This window comes from Emydura macquarii, unplaced genomic scaffold (assembly GCF_026122565.2).
Source record: "Emydura macquarii macquarii isolate MOO-44397 ecotype Brisbane River unplaced genomic scaffold, CSIRO-AGI_Emac_v2 contig_2473, whole genome shotgun sequence".
Taxonomy (NCBI): Eukaryota; Metazoa; Chordata; order Testudines; family Chelidae; genus Emydura; species Emydura macquarii.
This window is the reverse complement of record NW_027132610.1, coordinates 4,500,722-4,524,875: the sequence shown is the minus strand read 5'-3', so window position 1 is coordinate 4,524,875 and position 24,154 is coordinate 4,500,722. Positions and strand designations below refer to the sequence as shown.

The 24,154-nt window shown below is 38.3% G+C and overlaps 1 protein-coding gene across 2 annotated transcripts in view; it reads left to right on the top strand.

The window, feature by feature from the left end:
- The window catches only part of MICU2 (mitochondrial calcium uptake 2), a 237,973-nt gene that overhangs the window by 114,089 nt on the left and 99,730 nt on the right, over nucleotides 1-24,154 (top strand). For both annotated transcript variants that reach the window (XM_067562865.1, XM_067562866.1), the window contains one exon: nucleotides 16,438-16,585. In XM_067562865.1, coding sequence (XP_067418966.1) covers nucleotides 16,438-16,585 — 148 coding nt within the window. The remainder of the gene's footprint in view (nucleotides 1-16,437; nucleotides 16,586-24,154) is intronic.

The window sequence follows — 24,154 nt, the reverse complement described above, 5'->3', positions numbered from 1 at the left end:
TTCTGGCCGGGCGCTCACCTCTAAAGCCAGCACCAGCAGCAGCACAGAAGTGAGGATCGCAGGGTATGGGGGCATGGGTTACCATATGTCCACTTTTCCCAGCAGTCTCCTCCTGAGTGGGGGGCTGACAGCTGGAGTTGCAGCCTCCCCACGTGAGGAGGTGGCAGCTGGAGCCGCAGCCTCCCTGCCCAGGTCGGGGGGCTGATAACTGGAGCCGTGGAGCTTCCTGCAGCCGGGGTAGGTTCCTGAAAATGGGTCTGACCTGCCCTGCCTCTACAGAGGAGGAGGAAGTCCCATCCTTCCCCATCCCCAGCTCGGACTAGCAACTGGAGCCCTGTACAGGATAGGAGCCCCCGACTGGGTGCCAGATTTCATGGGGAAGAGCGGATTTCACAGCCCATGATGCGTTTTTCACGGCTGTGAATTTGGTAGGTCCCTAACTATGGGCTAATTCACTTCAAAAGAACATTTTGCTTCTGATCTGGTCCCTTTGATTTGGTATTGGTTTTGATATCTTGGTATATTTGAATGACTCTATATAATATGTGGTTCAGAGTCTTTATTGTGAAATCATAAACTTTTCCTTTTTTAGCATATATATTTAGCAGGATGGATTGATTTAAATTAAAGTGATGTAAAACACTGATTTTAATCCTGATTTAAATCAGAAAGCAGAAAACCTTGATATGATGTATTTCTTATTTACTAGATGATTAATGTTTTACTTGTGATTTGTGTCAAGCTTTATTTGGATGAAAATTCATATTGAGTTAAAATGTACAAAAACAACATTTGAAAACGTTTTATTAGTTAAATAAAAATGTACTGGATACATAAGAAATAAAGTTTATCAGAAAGTTTATTAAAACCTGTTTTGAATTTAAAACTTATCTATTAAAACAAAGGAGTGTATCATCTGTAGTTAGTGAATTGAACTGATCGTTTCTGGTTACCATGTCCTTCAATATTTTAGAACTAGTAGATCTCATTCTTTCACATGTAGGTTTTCATCCATAGACTGGAAGAGGAAAACAAGCTTTTCTGCTTTTTCAACTTCAATTGGGTTCTAAACTTTGAATGCACTAGCCATTAAATTAAACGAGTTGAATAAACTGAAATGAAGAATATATTCTATCTGTATCTGCAGAAGAGGCTACTGCTGTCAATAGTTGTTTAGTTCTTCAACAAACTCTGGTTCCAAGTGCTTAGCCAGTGACTCCCAACAGTTTGCTGATATGACTTTCTTTAATACTTGGCAGCAAACATGCTGCTTAATGTTACTTTTTTATTTAATTTAAATGATTTTATAAATTATAGTATGACAACACCGGTTGTCATAATTTCACATTTAAATAAATTTATTTTTAAAAATAAGCCCATATTTAAATACAAAAATGTAATATAAATAAAAAATCAGATTTTTTTAAACTTTGTATCCACCCTGATATTTAGACTTTTTTAAATGTTAGAATCTCAGAAAATACATTTAGTAACTTACATGTGTTTATCCTGTATATCTCTTCTCTTAAACCTTGGTCATCTCTGAATTTTTAAGAATGGGGACTTCAGGCTTTAATTTCTCATTCTGTTCATTCATACATTAAATGCATCAAAACTTGCAGCACAGATTGAAGATAAATTAAGTTTTCAATTACAAATCTAGACTTTAAGACTTCCATATCTTGATAATTTCAAATTGGATTTGGTTAAAATTGATGTACAGTAGTTATAAAAGTGAACTGCACAGTTTTCATCAGACTCAGAAATCTAAGGTGGACAAGATTTACTAAATACAGGGAAGGATTAAACATGAAGTCAGGATCTATGCTCAGTGGTACAAGGGGGCCTGGCTGGAACCAGCAAGGCTTTAACTGCACACAGACTATGAACTTCACTCTTTTTTACTTATGCCTGAAACAGGCACAGTTAACAGAGCAATAAATGCACCCTGTAAAATCTGCTGACAACCATGTGGGAGGAGGAAAAGAGAAACATTCCCCTCCTCCATGTGTCGGAGGGAAATTAAAAAACAGCTCATGGCCCTCTCCTTGTATCCAAAGGGAAGGGAGAGGGAAAGAGCACTCAGCTTTCCCACCATGCGGGGTTGAGGATAGAGGGAAGGATAAGCAAGTGAGGAGAGAGGGTTTATAGAGAGGTGAAGAAAATGAAGAAATGCAGACCAAGGTGGAAAAGAGAAAGACAAAAAGCTGGAGAGAGGACAGATGTGAACACAGTGTGGAAGGGAACAGAGTGAAGAAGAAATAATGTTTTTGGAGAGAAATTAGATTGAAAAAATTATATTATTGAACATCACAGAAAAGGAATATGAATTGAAAAAGGTGGTAACACACCAAGATACTGCATTGTGTGCAAGGGAAGAAAAAATAGAGAAGAAAGGAAAAAGAAACTAACAATAGACACAGGAAAGGAAGCACAGTAAGTTTATTTTAAAAATAGTTTGGACTAAAATATTCGACTCTCGGTATGCACATGTGTTCCGCACATATTTAAGTCTTTCCTCTTATGCTACTTGTAATCTGTCTGTTAGCCATATTGTCAGCTTCTGCTTTTACCTCATTTTTTCCATTGCACTTACTACATATGTATTATTTCAAAAGTACTTTTAAAAAAGATACACAGCTGGCTTTTCTTTGCAAAATAATGTATATAATTAGGACACGTATCACAGATCCTAGCAAATGTCCCTTCCTGGCCACCTATGAGGATTGCTGTGAGGGGAATCTAAGCTTCTGTGCTCTGGATTCTCTGGGGTGTTTTAGACTCCTGGAGTTTGAACAGAGTCCAGCCACTGCCCTAGTCTCAGGGTCTCTAGACACATTCCCAAGGTGCAGACATTCTATCTGGCAACCCCCTTGTGAGTGTTGGAACCTGCTGTACAGCCGCCTAACTGTCTGGGCGCTACGCTGACTCTTCAGACTCCCCAGTACTTGAATACATCCCTCTCACAGAACTCCATCCCAAAAGATGTGAAGCTTCTGGTTTATAGTTTAATACAAATACGTAGGCATATAGTAGTTGTGAAGCAGTCAACACAAACATAGTTTTATTGCACAAATTTCAGACTGGCTTGAAGAGAAAAGAACATTAATGTAAAAATTGCTGCCCTTAAGCATTTCTCAATGCAAGCCACGGGCTATTCTTAAATAAGGCTCACAGAGTCCAATAGCTCCCTAACATCTGATCCACTGCCATGTCAATAGTAGCGGAAACTGCATCATTGGAGTGTTCTTCTGATGTCGTTCAAGTCTAATTCACCATTAACTATTGCAGCTCTACCATTAAAATTCTCAAATTAACATTTAAGGTCTGACTTAAAACCACAAAAGCAACTAAATTCAGAGTTAAGACTGAAACTCCATCCTTAATTCATTCAGTTGCATCTTGGTATTGTAACACACATGGTATGTGTGGTAGCACCCACTGTTTGAAGCCATTGCTGTATTTAGGCACAATAGAACAAGTTAAGGCTCTGTCTGAAATTCCATCCTTAACATTAGCATAGTTCTTTGTTGTTTAATTTCTTTTTATGTAGGACTATTAAAGACAAAAATAAATCTAAGTCCATCTAGCAGTCATTTTTTATTATGCATACAAGAGCATTTTTAAATATAGTAATAGATCTTTCTTACTGTTAGGCTTTTGACTAAATCTGAATTTTATATCCTATTTGTTATGAGTTTTGGTTGCTATGTTTATTCACAGGTGTTTTCATATCTAAACTCTATTCTTTTTAAGTTACCACTTTCATCTGCTTACAAATACAAGAATGTTCCCTACAGTATGTTTGTTGTTATTTAATCTTATTCTGAAGATGATCTACAAAGAGGGGGAAAATAGATTGTTCCCCCTTTTGCTTATTTATGTGGTATTGAAAGCTGTGGAAGTTTTTATGGTTGTTGTCATCATTGTCGTTCAGTTAAGATGTTTATCTGCTTCTTTTTTTCCTTAAAACTGTCAGGAATGTTGAGTCTTATCCTTTTTTGGTTGAAGGGCTACTTAGATAACTCAGGAAAATGTACTGGGAACATTTTCAGACCTTAATTGAAGTGGCGAAGGTGTTGAAACCTTAAAAAGGAGAAGTCCCCTCCCTCCCCCCAAGTGTGTGTATTTGGTAGGTGTTAGCAAAAAACAAAGTTTTAAATTGTCTGAATAAAAATCATATCATCACTTTCATGACAAATGCTGGTGATCAGACATTGGGTCAGGGCTACCTCAATGAAGCTTTCTGTGGACTAGTCTAAGGGTATGTCTTCACTTACAATGGCAAATTTGGCATTGCCATCAATTGAGCAGAACTGAAATTTGGCGGCAGTTGACTGGAGATACGCAAGCTATGTAGATTCACTTGCGTATCTTCCGTCGACTTCGTAAATTCTAATTAGCATAGTGTCCCCATTATGCTGCACCGATGGGAAATGCTCTCCCGTCGAAGCAGTATTACTCTTTTTCCAGGGGCGGATTTATTGAGTCAACTTCTGGATCGATTGAGTGGGTCTCCATCTCTGCTCAATCGATCCTGGAGAATCGATCCGGCGGTGCCGAATTTGCTGCCGAAAGTGAAGACATACTCAATGTCTGTGTCTCACTGAGATGACACTGCAACAATGCAATTTACTTGGTGCTACCTCTTGAGATTATCTGGAAGCTGCTGCTGGAACAGAAAGAGACTGCCTTCTTATTCAGCAGAGTTTCACCCAAAGAGAATCATTTTCTCGACAGCAAAAACAGTAAAGTGAGGCATTCAAAGTTGATAAGTGTTTGCGTTTTTTTACATTTATGTTGTTTTCTACTTTGGTAAGAAGAGTAAAAGAGACAATGGTGTATATCATAATGTACTGGCATTTCATTAAATTTTTAGTGAGCAGTTAGTTAAGGTTATGTTTGTTTCTGTTAAGAAAATGAAACTTTCCTGTAGAAAGACCTTTGAAACATTATATAGAAAACAACACTGTCGTGATGTCAGTACCAGTAGGTGGGACTTTGTTGTTAGAATAAACTGCATTAAACATTGAAAGTAGCAGTGAGCTTTGACCTTTTATATTTCCAGCTAAATGTGATTACAGCGGAATTGCAGGAGATAAAATAGTAAGCATATTATATGGCATGAAAAAATGTAAGTTCCAGCACTTTTACAGATAACTAACTAGAAAAGTACAGTGGGAACAGTGAAAACCTTTTATAGGTTTTCTATTATTCTATTTTGTAGTGAAAGAAGATTGACAAACTGGGTATAGCATATGGCTGAATACCACTGGTCTAATTTCTATTTATAATGAAAGAAAATTGATAAATTGTGTATAGCATATGGCTAAATACTTCTGGTCTAAATCCAGAGAAACCCCATTATCTTCAACTCAGAGCAGAATTTGTCTGTAATTCTATTACAAAAATCATACGGTCAATCCACCACTATCACTCTCCACCATTAAATCTGTATGCTTACATTGGCATTTGGGTATTTTTAAGTCCACTGAACTGAGAAAAATGCCTTTTTCAATTTAACTAAAATTGCAGTGGTGATGGCTTTTCTTCTGAATGATTATTTTTCCAAAATGTAAAAGAACAGACTCAGGCCTGAAAAGTCATATTACTCTGTTTTTTGTGATGTTATGGCTCAGGCACAAATTTTCTAGCCTTTGGTCCAAAAGGTTGTGAGATCAAGTGCTATAGCAAGACCTGAATTCCTAATGAATGCTATGATGTGTAGTACAGGGTGGTTCTGTACTGTTTATTTAAAATGTTCAGTTATAATTGTGCTGCATCCCTTTCCTAAATACCAACTAAATAACAGTCATACCCCAGTGTAGTGCAAATGATAGGATACTAGATGGTGAGTCTAAAATAGCAGACAAGAATGTCCAGTCCCAATTTTTTCATGAAATAAGTTTAAAGTGAGAGAATGTCTTAAAACCAGAGGCTGTTTTTACTTAAGCATGTAGCTTATTGCAGCTGTATCTGTTGCAACCTCAAAAAGCCTCCTTCCTCTTACCAGTTTTGGCACTAAACAGATTCTAACATCCTAGGCGGCATAGTAGCTGTTTGTCAACTGCTGTGCACTACTAATATCTAAATAGTTATTTCTGTGTGCTATGGTTGTGGAAAGTGCTAATCAAATCCTATTCTACAGTAATTCCAATTAATGAAATGTTGAGAGAATTTTGATACACAAAAGTAAAGAAATTCACAAGTTACGGTTCTCACAGTAACATTATAACAGTCTTGCAATATATGTATTGTAATTCATATGGCTGTTGCAATGCTGTGATACACCAAACTTGTTAATACTCAATAGGGCATCAGATGTCCCATGTCTAAGAGATAAGTGCATAAGGTGCTTCCACAGCTAGGCCCTGTAGGATCCAGGCCCTAGTGGGTCCCAGTAAGCACTCAAACAGATGTCTAAAGTAAATAACAATTTCTTCTTCGAGTGATGATACCTGTTGTATACTGAGGTGTAATGTGCATGTGCCATGCGCCCAGAGCTTTTAAAAGTAGTAGTGTCCATTGGTCCGTGCATGCACCCTTGTACCACCTCATGGTTTCAGCAAAAGCAACAAAGGGCAAGGCGGACTGACCCCTTCCTCAGTTCCTTCTCCCACCACATGATCCAACTTGGAGTTTCTGGTGTTCTCTCGTCCCTTGATGCACTTTCCAAACTTAACTGAAACACTGTTTTGTTCTTGTATATAGTTAATATTTTATTGTTTTTGTTCTAGTTTTTAGCGTTAGTAGTTTTCTTAGGATTTAAGAACTTTGGGATGTTCTTCAGCAGTTTTCCGCCAAATCCTCCTCCCCCGGCCCCAATCCCCAGCACCCACTCCTGGGTACTGGATTATGCTGAAGATGATGGGGTCCAAGATCTGTGCTTCCTGCCTTGCTCATTGTCGATCACTGACAAGCACTAACGCTGCCTTTACTGCCTCTGGGAAGCCCACGTCCCATTCAGATGCAGTATCTGCCTCTTCTTCCCTACCAGTACTTGGGAAGGCCGGACTCTCCACCTCAAGAAGCACCTCATGGAGGTCGCCATGAGGCCACACTTGGGTCCAGGTCAGGGCCCCCCGTACATAGGCCTCAGCAGCTGAGGAGTGCGCCTCCTACCATGGAACCCCAGTCTGGTTCTGCCGGTACCAGTACTACGGATCCTGTGCTAGGGCCTACCCCTGAGGTAAGGAAGCATGTGTGTAAGCATGGCAGTAAATGTTCCTTACAGCCCAAGAAAGACACTGCATCATCCACCAATTCCAGCTAGAGAGAAACAGCACATTCCAAGGCCCACAAGAATGACAAGAAGTTGCATCGCACACCAGACCGACTGGTTCTGGTTCCCGAGCAGCATACCCCTTCTGCATTGATGCTGCAGAGGTCTCGTGAATCGTGACTTCTGAGACAGACAGCTCGGATTCCATCTGTGGAACATGTGCCACTGACACCGGGGAGACATGAGTCAGCTCCCAGTACTCATGAACTGTTTGTTCTGGATGAGAGCTCCACATCTCCTGGTGCATTTGTCTCCTAAGGGGGCCAGCTCCCCTACTTTAGACTTGCTGCCTTCAGGACATGTTCCTGAACACTCCCTTGTGGCTCTCTCCATTCTGCCAGTTCTGGCGGCAGTGCTGTTTGAACAAGGATCTCATTTATCAGGACTCAGATGGCATGCATGGTACACTGCTTCCATACCATCGGCATGACTACTCTAAGCTTCTGCCGGCCCAGTAGCAACACAAGAGTCACTGGTACTCTGCTCCATGGGGACCACCACAGTAACCACCAGATCGGCCCGGTTGGCTGTATTGGGATTTTTACCCACAGTTTCCACCATTGGAACTGTCCTGATTTGCACAGAAGGAGTCCCCCATGTCACCACTCCAGCCTTCATTGAGTAGAAATTTGGAACCAGGGCTGGAGGATGCACCAGTTAGCCCAACTCTGATGGTATCATTTTTGTAGGTAACAGAAGCAGATGTTGTAGATTGTGGTGCATTCTGGACACAAAACCCAAGAGCAAGCAAAGTTTGAAACTTTATGTACTGACAGTCCTGCAGAAATTAAGTATTGATATTGTGGGAGCCGGATTAAATAAATTTACATAACAGTGCCTTATGTGTAGGACACATCCAGAAAGTCGTCTTTGAGTACATATCCTTAGAAAAATTTGCATAAACTTTGGCAAACCAAGTGTAAAAGTATAATTAGGCAGGCCAAAAGAGAATCTGAAGAGCAAGTAGCTAAAGACTCAAAAACTAACAGCAAAAAAAAAATTAAGTACATCAGAAGCAGGAATCCTGCCAAACAATCAGTGGGAGCACTCAAGGAAGATAAGGCCATTGCACAGAAGTGAATTATTTGCATCAGTCTTCACTGCAGAGGATGAGAGAGAGATTCCCACATCTGAGCCATTTTTTTAGGTGACAAATCTGAGGAACTATCCCAGATTGAGGTGTCAATAGAGGAGGTTATAGAACTAATTGATAAATTAAACAGTAATAAGTCACCAAGAACAAATGGCATCCACCCAAGAGTTCTGAAGGAACTCAAATATGAAATTGCAGAACTACTAACCGTGGTATGTAACCTATTGCTTAAATCAGCTTCTGTACTAGTTAACTGGATACCAATTTTTTTAAAAAGCTCCAGATGTGATCCTGGCAATTACAGGTCAGTAAGCCTAATTTCAGTATCAAGCAAATTTGTTGAATCTATAGTAAAAAACCAGAATCATCAGACACATGGATGGACACGATTGGTTTGGGAATAGTCAATACAGCTTTTGTAAAGGAAAATTGTGCCTCACCAATCTATTAAAATTCTTTGACGGGGAGGGGGTCAACAACATGGACAAAGGTGATCCAGTGGATATAGTGTACTTGGATTTTCAGAAAGCCTTTGACAAGGTGCCTCACCAAAGACTCTTAAGCTCAATAAGCAGTCATGGGATAAGAGGGAAGGTCCTCTCATGGATCAGTAACTGGGTAAAAGACAGGGAAAAAAAGGATAGGAATAAATGTTCAGTTTTCAGAATAGAGAGAGGTAAACAGTGGTGTCACTCAGGGATGTGTACTAGGACCAGTTCTTTTCAACATGTTCATAAATGATCTGGGAAAAGGGTAAACAGTAAGATGGCAAAATTTGCAGACAATAAAAATTACTCAAGATAGTTAAGTCCAAAGCAGACTGTGAAAAGTTACAAAAGGACTCACAAAACTTGGTAACTGGGCAACAAAATGGCAGATGAAATTCAGTGTTGATGAATGCAAAGTAATGCACATTGGAAAACATAATCCCAACCCTACATACAAAATGATGGGATCTAAATTAGCTGTTACCATTCAAGAAAGATCTTGGCATCATTGTGGATCATTCACTGAAAACATCTGCTCAATGTGCAGTGGCAGTGAAAAATATAACAAAATGTTAGGAACCATTAGGAAAGGAATAGATAATAAAACAGAAAATATCAAAATGCTACTATCTAAATCCATGGTATGCTCACATTTTGAATACTGTTTGCAGTTCTGATCATCCCATCTTAAAAAAAGATATATTGGAATTGGAAACGGTACAGAGAGGGGCAGTGATTAAGGGGATGGAACAGCCTCCGTATAAGGAGAGATTAAGAAGATTGGGACTTTTCAGCTTGGAAAAGAGACAACTGAGGAGGGAGATGGTAGAGGTCTAAAAAGAATTAGATAAGTTCATGGAAGATAAGTTCATTATGGCTATTAGTCATGATGGTCAAGGATGCAAACCCATGCTCTGGGTGTCCCTTGCTTCTGATTGCCAGAAGCTGAGACTGGACAACAGGATGGATCACTCATTGATTTTCTGTTCTGTTCATTCCCTCCAAAGCACTTGGTGTCTTGGCCACTGTCGGAAGACGGGGTACTGGGCTACTGGACCATCGGTCTGACACAGTATGGCCATTCCTATGTTTTTATGCATTGCTGAGAGGGAATTAACTATTCACAATGCTGGTTTTTATTTGGGCCAGCTGAGGTGAAGGATCCTGACATTACATACGAAATGCCTGAGTTTTATTTTGGAGTCTCAGATGTTTGTCCTGTACCCAAGCTCATATAACTTTCACTGGATCTCTATCAAATGCGTTCAGGCAAAAGCTCTGACAATTAAATGATTTTAGAAAAACAGAAAGGAAAGAATGGATCCCAAGAAGCAACACTGAGAACAGTAATTTATTTCCATGTCTTTTATGACTAACATTTCTTCAACCTTTTAACATAAAAATTGTTTATGTAATGTATTTAACTTGGTAACTGCCAAGATTTATTTCTAACATATTTAGAAAAACAAAACAAATCCTTGTCATAGAAATCTACTAAAATCCAAGGGGGACAAGAGTAAAATGCAGTAAAGAAGCTAGCTAGTTCATGTTCAGATCCAAAATAACTATAATGAGATCAGGAATAATAAATTTCCTATCCACCATGTCTAAAACAAATAAAAACTATTCACATATGAGAAGCATCTTAATTATCCTCAAAGAGAGCTATGCCTTCTGCTTCACTAAATTAGCTTTGTTTCTGCGTAGTTGTTTTAGGAGGACGAATTTGGCTGCAACATATTAGAGGAAGAAGAAGGGTTGGAGTTTGGGGATTTTTGTTAGTTTTTAATTGTGTGAAATAGTAGAGGACTGAAACTCATTTAGGGCACATGCCAGCAATTTGCTTCTCCAATTTTGAGTAGATCCAAAAATATCACAAAAAATTTAGTCTTTTTTGAGAGCGAAGGCAAAATCACTGCAAACCTTCTAGAAGATATAGATGAAGGAGATAAAGATTTGATGGAAGGGGATTTAAAAAGCATATGGAATACCTTGAGGACATAAAGTGGAATCAAACTAGCAAAAGAAATTCAAACAAGAGGAAATATATTCAATTAGTGCTTCCTTTTCTGTATATCTAATCTGTCTACTTTTGAGTTCTCTGTTGTGCCCATTACATTAGCATCAGTGCACTTCCCAGGTAAATGTAATCTGAAGGGTGATGTCCCCGTTGGACTTCAAGGAATTCTCTGCTGGTTAAGGAAGCTCTGCTTAAGGAATACATCATGCTTATTATGATGGATATACTTTGTTGAAAAAAAAAATGGCTCTGGAATGACTGTCTTGTATTGATAGACTTCACAAAATGTTCCTGTAATTCAATGTTAAAAAGCATATTAAGTAATTAATTTCATTTCAGAAGAGCAGATTTTTCGCCTAATTTCAGGTGAATAAGATCTTATATTAAGGTTTCCGATTCCATTTTTCTGAAAAGGGGATCCCATGTAGAGTGCTTACCCATTTAGGTGATGCCCGTCTTTCATTTCCACAGGCATTTTTCTGTGCAATATACTACTGGAAAAGTCAAGCTTATTCATAATTTTGAAGTATTGCATTAGGCACCTTCAGATTTTTCTTGTTTAGTATGTTCCCCTTCCAGCTCTTCGTTGTGGGGAAAGTCTGCCCTATGCTACTGAGTGAATGGAAGAAAGAACAAATAAGATGCAGTAGGATATTAAATAACCGCAAACATTTTATGTTCACATTGTGCTCCCTCTGCACATTCAGTCCACCTCCTCCTCCTCACTCTTGCAAAACCCTTTCTTCTAACTTTCTAGAATGAAATAGGAGCCTTTGTCTTTCATGTAGATTGTAAGGTTGCTGACTAGACATAGGACCACAAGTTAGAATTTTTGAATTACTTTAATGTGCTGAGGAAGCTACCAGTAACCAAACAGAAAAGTGGAAACTAAGCAAAAATATATATAGGTTTTATTATTAAGACCACAGGCCAGAACATGGTGGAGCTATGCTTGTTTACATCAATTTATCCTTATAATTTCAGAAGAAGTGAAAATAAAGCAGACCATATCTCATATGGTTTGTTTTGCATCAAATGTCCTCAAATTGGGCAGAATTCTTGTACAACTGAATTTGGGGTGGAAGGGGGAGTTTCCCCTGTTTTTTTCTTTTTCTCTATTATTTTGTAAATTATTATTGAATTATAAAAGCTCTTATTTAAACCGTATTTTACTGTTTTATTTAGCTACTCTTTCTCATTTTTCATTATATTTACAGAACACTCCTTCAGCATTTGGAGTCTGATTTCAATAATCAGAATTAATAAATAGTTTCTCTCCTGATAGCAAGCTAATTTTTGCAATATATTTTTATTTCTGTTCAAGACTTGGGGTTGTGCATGTCTCTCACCTCTATATTTTTAAATAAAGTGCAAGATCAGTAAGAAACCATTGGGGTCCATTGTGAATAAATAATGTTTTTGGCAGAGGGTGGGGTGCAGGGAATCTAATTGTTGCTTTAAAGAATGGTCAAACCCTGATGCTACAATGGGGTCATCTTAAGTGGACCCCTGCAACCGCACACTAACCCATTTACTTCATTGGGGTACCACACAGGTGTGGCAGTGAGAATTCACTTGTAGGATTGGGTTCTAAACTTTTCAACAAAATTAAACATTTGTTATGATGCCTGAAATTATTGTGGAGTTAAAAATGATGCAATATTGCCAACCCCAGGTACTCAAGAATAATAAGGTAGGCTCCAAAACATCATGAGATTGTCTACGAAATCAGATTAAAAAAATAAATTGTAGGGTTTGTTTGTTTATTTATTTATGTCCAAGATTTTGAGCTTTTAGGGTTCAAGTTTCAAGGTTTACTTCATATCCAAGGGAGGCTAGCCCCCTGCCCTGCCTTTTCTGCCCAAGACCCCTCCCCCGCTTCCACATGGCCCCTCCCCCATTCTCACCTGCCGATGCAGCCCGGAACTCCAGCCAGCCCACAACCACCCAGAGCAGCTCCAAACTCCAGGGAGCAAAAGGAGCAACACAGTGAGGGGCTGGAGGAGGGGTGACTTAGTGGATATATTCTTGGGGGTTTCTGAGAGTGCTGTGTGCGTGCCTCAATTTCTCCTGTGTGTTACCCTGGTCCCATCACCAAAATATATAAGTATATGATCACTGCAGAGACCACTAGAGGGCAGATGGTCCTTTCCCCAGCCACATATATGCAGACAATAGCCAGAACCCTTTTGTCTTGGATCAGCCAGCTGTAACAGGTTGCAGCAGATGGAAACAAGAAGGGGTGGGACACCTTGCCCGGGAAAGAGACAAAGGACTGGGGAGGGGCAAGGGATGTGTCTGGAGATGGCTGGCTGGAATATTCAGTTCTTTGGAAGGGAAGCGGATATGGCAGAGCCCGAGAATGGGGCTCTGGGGCTCCCCGGTTGGTGGCTGCTGTAACTTTTGATTAATCTGATGATAAAGTCTTTCTATGTTGTGATCCTGAGAACTAATAAACCCTTCTGGCTTCCATGCTGGCTGTGAATCACTTCTGACTGCAAGGCAGGAAGCATGGCCCTTTTGGGGAACTCATTGCAGGGAGCTCACAGCGGAGCAGGGGTGCTGAACGTTCCGAAGTCAGATTCAGGAGGCAGCTGTGCTGGTGTGAAGGTCCCTGTGGGGAGACCCTAACCATTAGAAATCTTAATGGCTTCACTCCAAGTGGTTCCAGAGCACTGTTCCTGTGGGATACCATCACAGGGAGCCTCGGGGAAGGATGGAGCAGGGACAGGAAAAGGCGGGGCCCCATGGCACAGGTGTTTGGCAGCTACGTTGGGAAGGCTTAGCCTCCCCTGGCCTGTTTTACCTGCTGGCCATGTTCATATCCATAAGGGATAGACTCTTTCTTTTTAATGAAATCTGAGATACTTATGTGATGACATGACTCCAGGAGTGGAGGCTAAAAAGCCCCATAAAATATTGCAAGGTTGACAATAAAATTGCAAAAGTCGGCAAGACTGATCTATTTCATTATGCAAATGTTGACTCTTTAGCATTTGATAAATGTCTTCAGTTTTTTTTCCAAAACTCTTTTGTAAACAAAAGAATTTATTCATGACAAGAAAGTCATCCAGTGAAATTACGGTAATAATATGTATTAGAATTTATTACCATCAAAACTGTAATGAATTCTATTCCCTCTGTGTATGTGTGCACAGACAAATTTATAGCTATTTTATTTAAATTAAAAGTTTCAACTGTTGTTCACTAGTTTTAATACCACTACAAAGCCATGCTTTGGCCATTGTTCAAACAAATATTCCAATATTTTAGGAGCCTGAAAATCCTATTGGTATGGACATTTGTATAATTGGATTAACTCTTAATCTTCTTCCACAAACACAAAATAATAAAAGTTTATGCAAAAAAACTTTCCATAATTTTAGTTAAAGCAGTACTATAGAGCAATCTTCTATTTTTAAGTTTGCTTTAGGGCACAAACTTGACATTATGAGATGATGATTCTAATAAGAATGCTGAATTTTAATACCACGCAAATATGAATTATTCACTTGATAGCTCAAGCAGCATTTGTTGAAGCTTGTTAAAAAGGCAATTCTGTAGTAACCAGTCCCAAAACTTTTAAACATAGGAGATTAAAAGGAATTGAAACTTATGACATTTGAATTGTTTTAAAATAGTATTTTTCAGAATCTGTTAATCTGTGTAGTAGAAGAATAAAAATGCTCTTTGCATCTCATCTTCTAAGTGTTTTTTACTTGCAAGATAAAGGTTAAAGGAATGCTTTTTACTTGAAATCTGGTCAATTTTAAAATGAGGTAAAAATGGCTTCAGATGCTACACCTGCCCCTGAATCCCTCTGGTGCCAGGTTTTCTTTTCCCATTAGCATTTTTTTAATTTTAAAATTTATTTTTCTTCTCCTATTGCCATGTGAAAGACCCAAGTAAGCAAGGGAAACTGAATGACAGTACAATGGAAAAAGTGAAATTGACAATTAATAAAAATAATAAAATATAAACAAAAGCCCGTATCATCCAACAAAGCATTTACACATGTACTTCGCTTTAATGGAACTGCTTGTTTTAAGTCATGCAGTTTGGAGCATAGCTGCAGTGCCTATCAAGTTGGATCTGGTCATCACTACAGCAGGTCAGAACATGGAATTTCCATTCTATGGGAAATTCCGACATTTCAAAAAATGTTCATCACAAACTGGTACAAAAAGTCAAAATCTTTCTTGGGACGAATTCTGAAATATTTCCGTTCAGAAACATTGAAACAAACTTATTTAAACATTTCATTTCTATAATGTTGAAACAATATATAATACATAATTAAAAGTTTCAATAAAACAGTCAGTATAAATGAAAACAAGAAAGTAGAAACAAAATACTCTGTTTTGATTTTGAATTGTTTTTAAACTTTTACCTCAAATTTCATTGAAATCAACATGTTTCCTTGAAACTTTAGTTTTTGAGGTAACTGTATTTTCCAGTAGAAAACTATTCCATGGAAAAATTTCAACCAGCTCTAGTCATCAATTTGACCCCTATGCTTGTATTTTGCATCCTTTTAATTTATCCTCCATCTATTCATTTGTATTTTCTGATTGTAAGATCTTTTGAGCAAGAACTATATCTTCCTGTAAGTCTCTACAGCATTTAATATAGATTAGATTCTGCTATAATATAAATAATAGGTTACAAATGAGGTCTTGGTAATCTAACTGAGTTTGTCTAATTTAGATTTCCTTGTTTTTCCATCGTTCACAGCTGTTAGCATCACTGAAGTGTAATGGCTTTGTATACAATTTCAAAGGAGTGAAATGGGTATAGGAGAACTGTTCCATAGCAGCATTAGTCATATACGCATGTCATGTTCATTCTAAGAGATTCACATTTTCTCTGTGCTCAATTATTCTCTCTGAAATGGTAAAATGATGCTTATATCTTGTTTTCACCACCTCCAGATTCTGTCTGCATTGACATCACTTTTTGTTGCTGTTTCTGTTGCTTTATCATAAGTTTCTCAAAATTTGGTGTTTTTTTTAATGTCCTAGCTCCTGGAGTCAGGTGATTATGTGAGAATCTTAGCTTTCATTACAAAAAATAGTAAGTTTCAATCTCATGATTATGGAGAAGAGCTTGAAAACATGAACCCTAAATGCTCAAAAACCAGAAGGCAAATAAAAAGAAGACAAATTTTTTTTTAAATCTCATGATTTGGGTGGATGATTGTTGGTGCGGGCAATACTGCTTCTGTCATCCTTCTGATTCTGTTATGTAAAACCCAGGCCCATACCTAAATTGGAAAAAACACTTTTCCTATATAATGTGTCATGATAGTTGTTCCATAGCTAGATAACTAATTTTAAGAGTGGTTCAAAAACATTTTGAACTGTGCATAAACCCATCCCTTTCTAAGGTTAAACTATAATAACTACCTTAATTACAACCAATCCCTTTTACTGTGGTGACTTGACACAATATACTGAGGATAGTAGGCTGCTGGCATATGACCCTTTCTGATTAAGACAATGATTTAAAGCATAATCATGTTTTTGTTGTATTGATATTTGTTTTCCTATTTTAGAAGGAAGATGTCGCTAATGAGGAGATGGCAGAAAAACTGTCTATTCGAAAGCAGCGCTTTAAGAAGTTTGCCTCCTTGGAATATGAAGGAGAATATTACATGACACCTAGAGACTTCCTGTTCTCAGTAATGTTTGATCAAGTCGGCCGTAAGTTGATTTCTCCTCACTAAATAGTGCTACTGATTTGTGTTGTGGGCACTCTTTAAAAGGTTCTGATCCTTAGCTGACGAAAATCAGCAAAGGCCTGTTAACACCATTAATAGACAATATGCTTGTAGACCCTTAACAGAAACCAGTTGGCATACTTGTTGAGATTGAAGGTCCAGAAATCTGAAGTATTTGTGTAAATGACTTAAACCCCTAATTTGCATATTTGATCAATATTTGTTTCCTTGTTTACCTTCATGATGGAGAAATTAGCCATCTTATAAAAGACCGCTGTTCAGAACACTCCCTCCCAGCTATCTAACTATCCATCTGTTTGATGTGACTTTTCTTGCACAAAAAGGAAGTTGTGGGAATGAAAGATGGTCAATTGGTGCTTGGGTGGGATGGGACTTGGAGCTCAGCCACATGTTCCCTATTGCACTTGGACATCTTTTGTATGGGAACTGTTATTTGTGCAAAACATTGAAATGGATCAAATTTTTACATGTTTAAAAAACAAAACATTTTTAAAATCTCATGGTCCAATGAGAAGTAAAGTCAACGTGCTACATAGTAAGTGCTTGGGCTTAATTAAAGATTTTGTGAGCTTTTGTTCTCCTTTGCCCAAGGTTCCAGAATGACAAATCCTAGCCTGAGTAACGATGTCACCTTAAAACTCCCGCTGTAGTTTCAGATGTGGCTTTTCACTACTTCCCCTCACTAACTTTGGCCCTATTGTACTCTGCCTCCTTCGTCACAGTGAACAACCCCCTTTCTCCTCTAATGCCCCAGTGCCCCTGCACCTGGCTGTGTTTGCTGAGTTGCAGTGATTCTGTCTGATATACTTCAAAAACAACGAGAGCTCTGTAGCACTTTAAAGACTAACAAATTTAATTTCAGCAGGCATCAGCTTTCGTGGGCTTCAGCCCACTTCCTCAGATGCAGTTGGTGGAAGCCCACGAAAGCTTATGCCCACTGAAATTAAATTTGTTAGTCTTTAAAGTGCTACAGAACTCTCGTTGTTTTTGCTGTATACAGACTAACACAGCTACCACTCTGGAACTCTCTAGTATGCTATAATCCCTGCTTCCTCCAAGTCTGACTTTTTTCTGCTGCGTAGAAAGCATTGTGGCTGCTCTCTCCACAGCCTTTTGCCTTATAGTTTTTATAAAGCCATTGCAGTAGACCCTTTTAGGGGGCTAATCAAGCTACTGCCTAATCATAAAAATGAGAGAGCCCAAAGTCAGGGAGTCTCCTTGGAAAACCAAAAGACCTAACAGGTAAGAGTGACTAGAGTTGTTAATAATGCAGTCTGCTTTGTATTTTAATACCTGCACACGTGTATATATGCTTATAAATGCATACATTTTAAAACATCCTTAAGGTAGCCTAAATCCCCTAACTAGCCCTCCAGCTCCTTTGTTGCCTTCCACAAATTGGGTTAAGCGCTTTTGGTTTTAGTTTGCTTTAAACTTGCATAGACATTATAAAAAACAACATGGGAGGGACAGCAAGGGGACAAGATTGGGGCATCTTGCAACAATTTTGGTAAATATGCACTTTCCAAGCTGTGCATCCGTGCAGATTACAATTAACTTGGACATTAACATTCTAACTTAACCAAAAATATATACCCCAACTGCCCAACACAGAACTTTCAAATGCTCCTAACTTTCTAAAATCAAAATCATTATTCAATTTATAAGCTTTTTGCTATGTTTGCTGTAGCCTCTTGGTTTTTATTTTTTGTAATAAGTGCAGTTAACATTTTTTTCAGTTAACTCTATAGTTTCCAACAACTTAAAATGGCTGAAGGGGTTTTCCATAAACCTTCCAAATAAAAAAAACTTACTAAAAGACAAAAAGCATAGAAAATTTCCGCCCGAAGGTGTGCGTTCCAGAAAGTTGTGTGTGAAAGCAAGGTTATAATAGGAAGTGTTTTGCAGTCTTATCAATAGCTGTTGCTACCAGCATCATACATATTCATTGTTTACACTGGCAACAGTAGTATAGACTTTTTAAAACAAGGTTGTATGTGGACAATATGTTTTTGTAGAGGTAGCCAGGTTAATTTCCAGTGTTTATGCTGGTTACATGAATAGTCAATGATTAAAAAATAAATTTTAACTCCAGGAATGTGTATTTCACCTTTCAGTTTATCGATTTTAAATTGACTAATGGCTTAGAGGCTACAGTTGTAGGCGATGTACCCAAGCCATAGGTAGACGGGTCTAAACTTTAGTACTTGTGCACCTCTTACTAATGCTTTTAATTACTTAATTAATTAAAGCCATAATTAATGTAGGCACTCCAGGCAACATTTCCATTATTATTGTAAGCATTTATTTCTTGTTATGCTGTATTGTTGTAGAAAGCGAGGTGCTCTTACTTTAATTTCAGACAATAATAGCACATTATCACTGAGAATTTGTGTAGTTTATATATTCAGCTACTTATCTCAGGAAAATAAAAAATACTGTTCCCTTTGTGCCAACCACCTACCACTAATTTTAAGAAGTCCGTCCCTCATTTGTACAGAAGATACTTGTGCTCTTTGTGCAAAGAAATGAAACTATATTTGATTCTACACTTGAACACGACTGTTTCAATCTTGATCTTGAGTTTAAAATCATAGTAATTCAGCAATTCTTTATTATTTTATTTATTTGTTTAGAATTGACATTAAAAAGAACATCCACATAAAAACTCCAAGCACCTTGGCATTAATTAGATTTACAATAACTACCCATTCTTATTAATATTGTATTAATATACAAATAAATTAATTCTGGCTTTGGGGAGCCTTAAATAATCAAAAAGAGATAAGTTTATCTCAGCCAGTAGACAATAAAAATAGAAGCACTCTAGAAAAGCCTCTTTCCCCAGGAACATATCCTCATCCTTCCCCCCAAGATCCCTGTTAAATAATGTGGCTTTTACAGTGTGCCTAGAAGGTCATCAGGTTTAGGCTATGCTGGATCAAGGTGGGGAGCATATTCCAGAATCCTGAGCCCCTCACTGAAAAAACACTGTGCCAGTGGGCCCCCCTTTTATCACGAGGGGAATCCATTTCTGTGACTAAGAGCAGCTATGGCAATATGTCACAAGGAGAGAAGTGATCTCTCAGATAGGGCTTTATAAATAATAAGCCAAAACCCTAAACTTTACCCAGAGACCAATAGTGCAAATCCCACAACACAGATGTCAAGCTTTCCCTGTGAAATGCCTCACAAAATAAGCATTATTTTAGAAGAAAATGTATCAGAGTAAAATCATATAGTAAACTCTGGGATTGTGGCTGGATTTGGTGCAGCTTTCAGTCCTATACTAAATGCTAAGGCTGCGAAAATGTTAGCATTCTCCTGCCATGCAATAATAAGTAGGCTGGTGAGAGGTATCTTATAAGGAGCAATTTATGCACACGCACACCCAGGAGGAACTGTAAGGCTCATATAGAAATTGGAGAAATTCTTCTCTTCTTGTTGGAAAACTCGTCTGTTTGCACTCTCATTTGGTGTGTTTGGGGGATGTGTGTTGCAGGGAGAGATGTGAATTGCTCATTACCTGTTTCTGGTAACTTCAGGAGGTATCCTTTCTTGTTTTCTGGTGAAGGGTATTGTGCAGCATTCCTCCTTCCTGGCAGCATGGGACTTCTCTCATTGGGTGTCTTAAGTCTTTTCTCCCCCATCAAATGTCTGTCTGTCTGTCTGGTTTCCTCACTGTTACCCTTTTTCTGCCCTCTCCTCCCATCACCATTTGGTGTTTCTTCATTCTTTTGTCCTCATCTGTCTCCTTTCCTCCCAGATTATAGCCTCTTCTCTCCCTCATTCCTCCTATCCCAGCTGTCTGGTTTCCAGATTCCCATCAAGGTGTGGAATGAGAAAGAATGTAGCACATACTCATACAAAATTAGACTGGAGGCTGGTTATCTTGCTCTTCTGAGCAGGAAGTGACTGCTATGCTCTGCTGTACATTCATACGGCAACATGAAGAAGAGCAGTTCTCCTCCCTACTCAGCAAATCAACCCCTAGTAATAAGAGATTGGCCTTGTTTTTACAAAACCCTTAGGCAGCAGCTACCAGTCCCAAAACAGAGGAGGATACTCAGAAAAAGAGAAGATCCTTAGCCCCTGTCAGAGGAATGGAAATGAATAACTTGCCCCATAAATTGCTTCAGGGAAAGCAAGCCTGCTGTTTGCCTCCAAAAGTTATGTAAATGTAAAGTATTCTGTTTTCTATCTAGCAGAGCCTAGATATATATAATATACCAAACCTAATATACTTATGTTATGCAAATATAGTGCAAATTTACGTTTTCCTTACTAGCCTTACCATTTAAAAATAATCAAAGCTATCCAGCCGTTAAAAATCCTTTCTGGCTGTTGCTTGATTGGACTGTTAGTTTCTTTTTTAAGGTGTGGGATTGGAATGTTCAACCAGTGAACTCGTCTTATTATTTGAACATCAGTTGGGTGTTTAGAAATATTTTCAGTAGAGAAAGAAGGCAGAGTCATTGTCAGGCTACATCAGTTAATCAGACATTAGGGCTTGCTGGAGATTCTTAGAATGAAGTGGCAATTTGAACAAACGATTAGTGATTTTTCTGAGCAAACCAGAGATGCTGTTATTATTTCAACAGATGTTCATGAATTTGTACGTCATTGCATCTGGTATGGCTGGTACAAGTCCAGATGACAATCAAGACTGTATAAAGTTAAAGAGCGCATAATACTGTTATGCTGAAATTTATTAATGGCTGCTATCAAGAATGTCTTTGGTCATTAGGCAGTTACAGACCTAATTAAAGCTGATGGGTATGCTAGCTACTATTTATTCAGCCTAAATGGAAGAAGCAATTAAGCTCCTTTATGGATTAAGATAGTTGGAGACAATGGAAGCCACCACCCAAGACATTAGGCTGTATGCAGGATTGATCAAGCTTTAAGCCATGTGGACCAAAGAGTTTCCCTGCAGCCTGATTGCAAATGCAAGGACTGGGTCATTGAGTGGTTGGAGCTGTATATGTGTCAAAGGGAGAAAGCAAAATGGAAACAAGCTGAAAGCCAGAGATGCAGTCATGAGTACGGCCCTGACAAGAAGCAGACACAGAAGTCTTTTGGATCATAGGACTGGCTGGAAAGGCAGGCATGGAAGTTTTGAGTAAGAAAAATGCCTGCTGCTGTTTCTGTTGTGTTTAGGGACACAGGACTTTGTGTACATTTTTTGTAAATAAATAAGATTTCACCGAAGAATCATCAGTTTTTCCTCCTAACAGAAACAACTCCACAAACTGCTTGGCCCAAGGGGCAACCATGTTAACACCCCCCTCCCCCATCTTTTGAGGGATCCATAGCACACACAGTGAGGCTCCCACTGCTTGTAAAATTGTTACTTCTGCTGGGCAAACCTATTCTAAAAGCAAGCTTTTTTTTTTTCCACAGCTGCACATGGTATCCCTCCATTTTTACTGTGTTATATGCCCTGATTGGTCAAGGTATTATGCATACAATAATCTTATGCTTGCTTAGTGTTTCAGAAGGATGAATTCGTATATTGTGCATCAGAACAAACCATCAGAGTATAGGGCGATGAATATATAGAAGCATGTCCCCTTGACTTTGTTATAGTCAGCCAGCAGAAAAGATAGAATTTTACCAACATTACCAAGTTACCAAAGCCAACTTTTTGGGCATGTCAGCTTTAACTGTGACCCTTTTAATATACTGTTCTATGTTCATAACTGGTACAACAATATACTATTATAAGATGAAATTCCTTTTTTGTTACGTAACTAACAAATGTATAATTTAACTATAGATTTAAATCAATTTTGCAGTCATTACCCACCAGCATCATTTCATTCATTGATAATTTTCATTTGCAGAATTACTTGATGTGCTATTTTGCCTGAATGTTTTTATATTTTCTCTAATTGAGCATAATTAAAATTTAGGAGAAGGAGTAAACGTGGTGTTGAGTAAACAGATAAATATTCTAATTGGCAATACCAGATCAAAAGTGCTTGAAACTACAGCTAAAATTGCAAAATAACAAACTATCGTAGATATATCTAGATTATCAAATGGGTTCCTGTACAATCGGGTGTCAAACATCCAGCCCGTGGGTCGGATACGGCCTGCCAATGTTTTTGGTCCGGCCCCTGTCGGCAGTGTGTGCTGCCATGACATCTCGCAGCTTTATACTCTCTGGTGGTGTCGCGCACTGCCGCCAGAGGGTACGACGCCATGAGATCTCGTGTCATCGCGCACTGCCGCCAGATCTGTGTACTCTGGCGGCAGCGTGTGGAGCACGAGACATCGCGCTCCAAAAGTGCCTAGTATTTCGATTTATGGTATGTATGACCCACTTGAAGTACATTTAATTCAAATCTGGCCCTCCATAGCAAATGAGTTTGACACCCCTGACATGGTTAGGTACCATTTTTTATTTAAGCAAAATCTTAAGTGTAGCCTTTGACAAAGTTGCAAAATATGCAATAAATCATGATTTATTATAAAGCACTTTCCATGATAAGAAAGCATACATAGATTACACAGAACTGTACAGCAAATATTTAAACCATCATAAAATACAACCCAACTGATCTTGAACCCTGTTTTCATGGACCTTAGTTCACCAGTTTTGTTCATTTGCTTCCTGGTTGATAAGCTTTTTATTACTGATTTTTTGTTAATATAGCTTTAAAAATTGAGATCATGGCATTCTGTATAGATTAAATCACACCTGCGAAGTTATTTACTATCAGGGTGATAATGAAGAAAAATATTTACAGTCCCGCCATTTAAAGAGTAAGAGCTGATAAAAAATGCTCAGCTTCCTAACAGACTTATTTTGTTTTTCATATTTACACAGCAAATAACTTTTTAAAGGCAGAATGGCAAGGTTAAAAAAAAAAATGCTTTTGTTTGCTGTTATGTGCAGCACAGCATGCTGGATTACTTTAATTTTTTTTTATTTTTTTTGCTTAATTTTATTACAATTATTTTCTTAAGGGAAGCAGTCTACCCCAGTTTTTAATTAGAGATAAATCTGTAAAATAGGTCAAGTGGCCTGACTACTTATTTGTACCTAGGATAGTGTCTTGTACTGATCAGCTCAGCACATGCTGAGAGCATTTTGGGACCTTTTATATTCCTGGCTACATGCCATGTGAACAGTGTTCAAACATCGCAACAGCAGTGATAGCAAGCAAAACACCGCATTGGCAAGACAAGCTGTGTAAATAAAAAAATTTATTTGCAAACCATATGTAAAACATTGATAATTAAGTATTTTATTATTCCTCTGTTTTTCATGCCATGGAGCCTACTGCATCTACTCTGTGCTGCTATCTTGTAAAAGAAGTATCAAAGGATAACTTCAACTTGCTGGGTTGCGTCATAAGCTTCTAATGTATTTTTGAGATATTTGGGTTTTGAGATATATAAAATATGACGGCTTAATTCACTTTAGAGTTGCTTTAATGCTGAGGATGAATTTTCATTGAGTGTTACTAGATGTTTTAATAAGCTACATTTAATGCTTCATTTCAATGGTAAGGAACAGTTG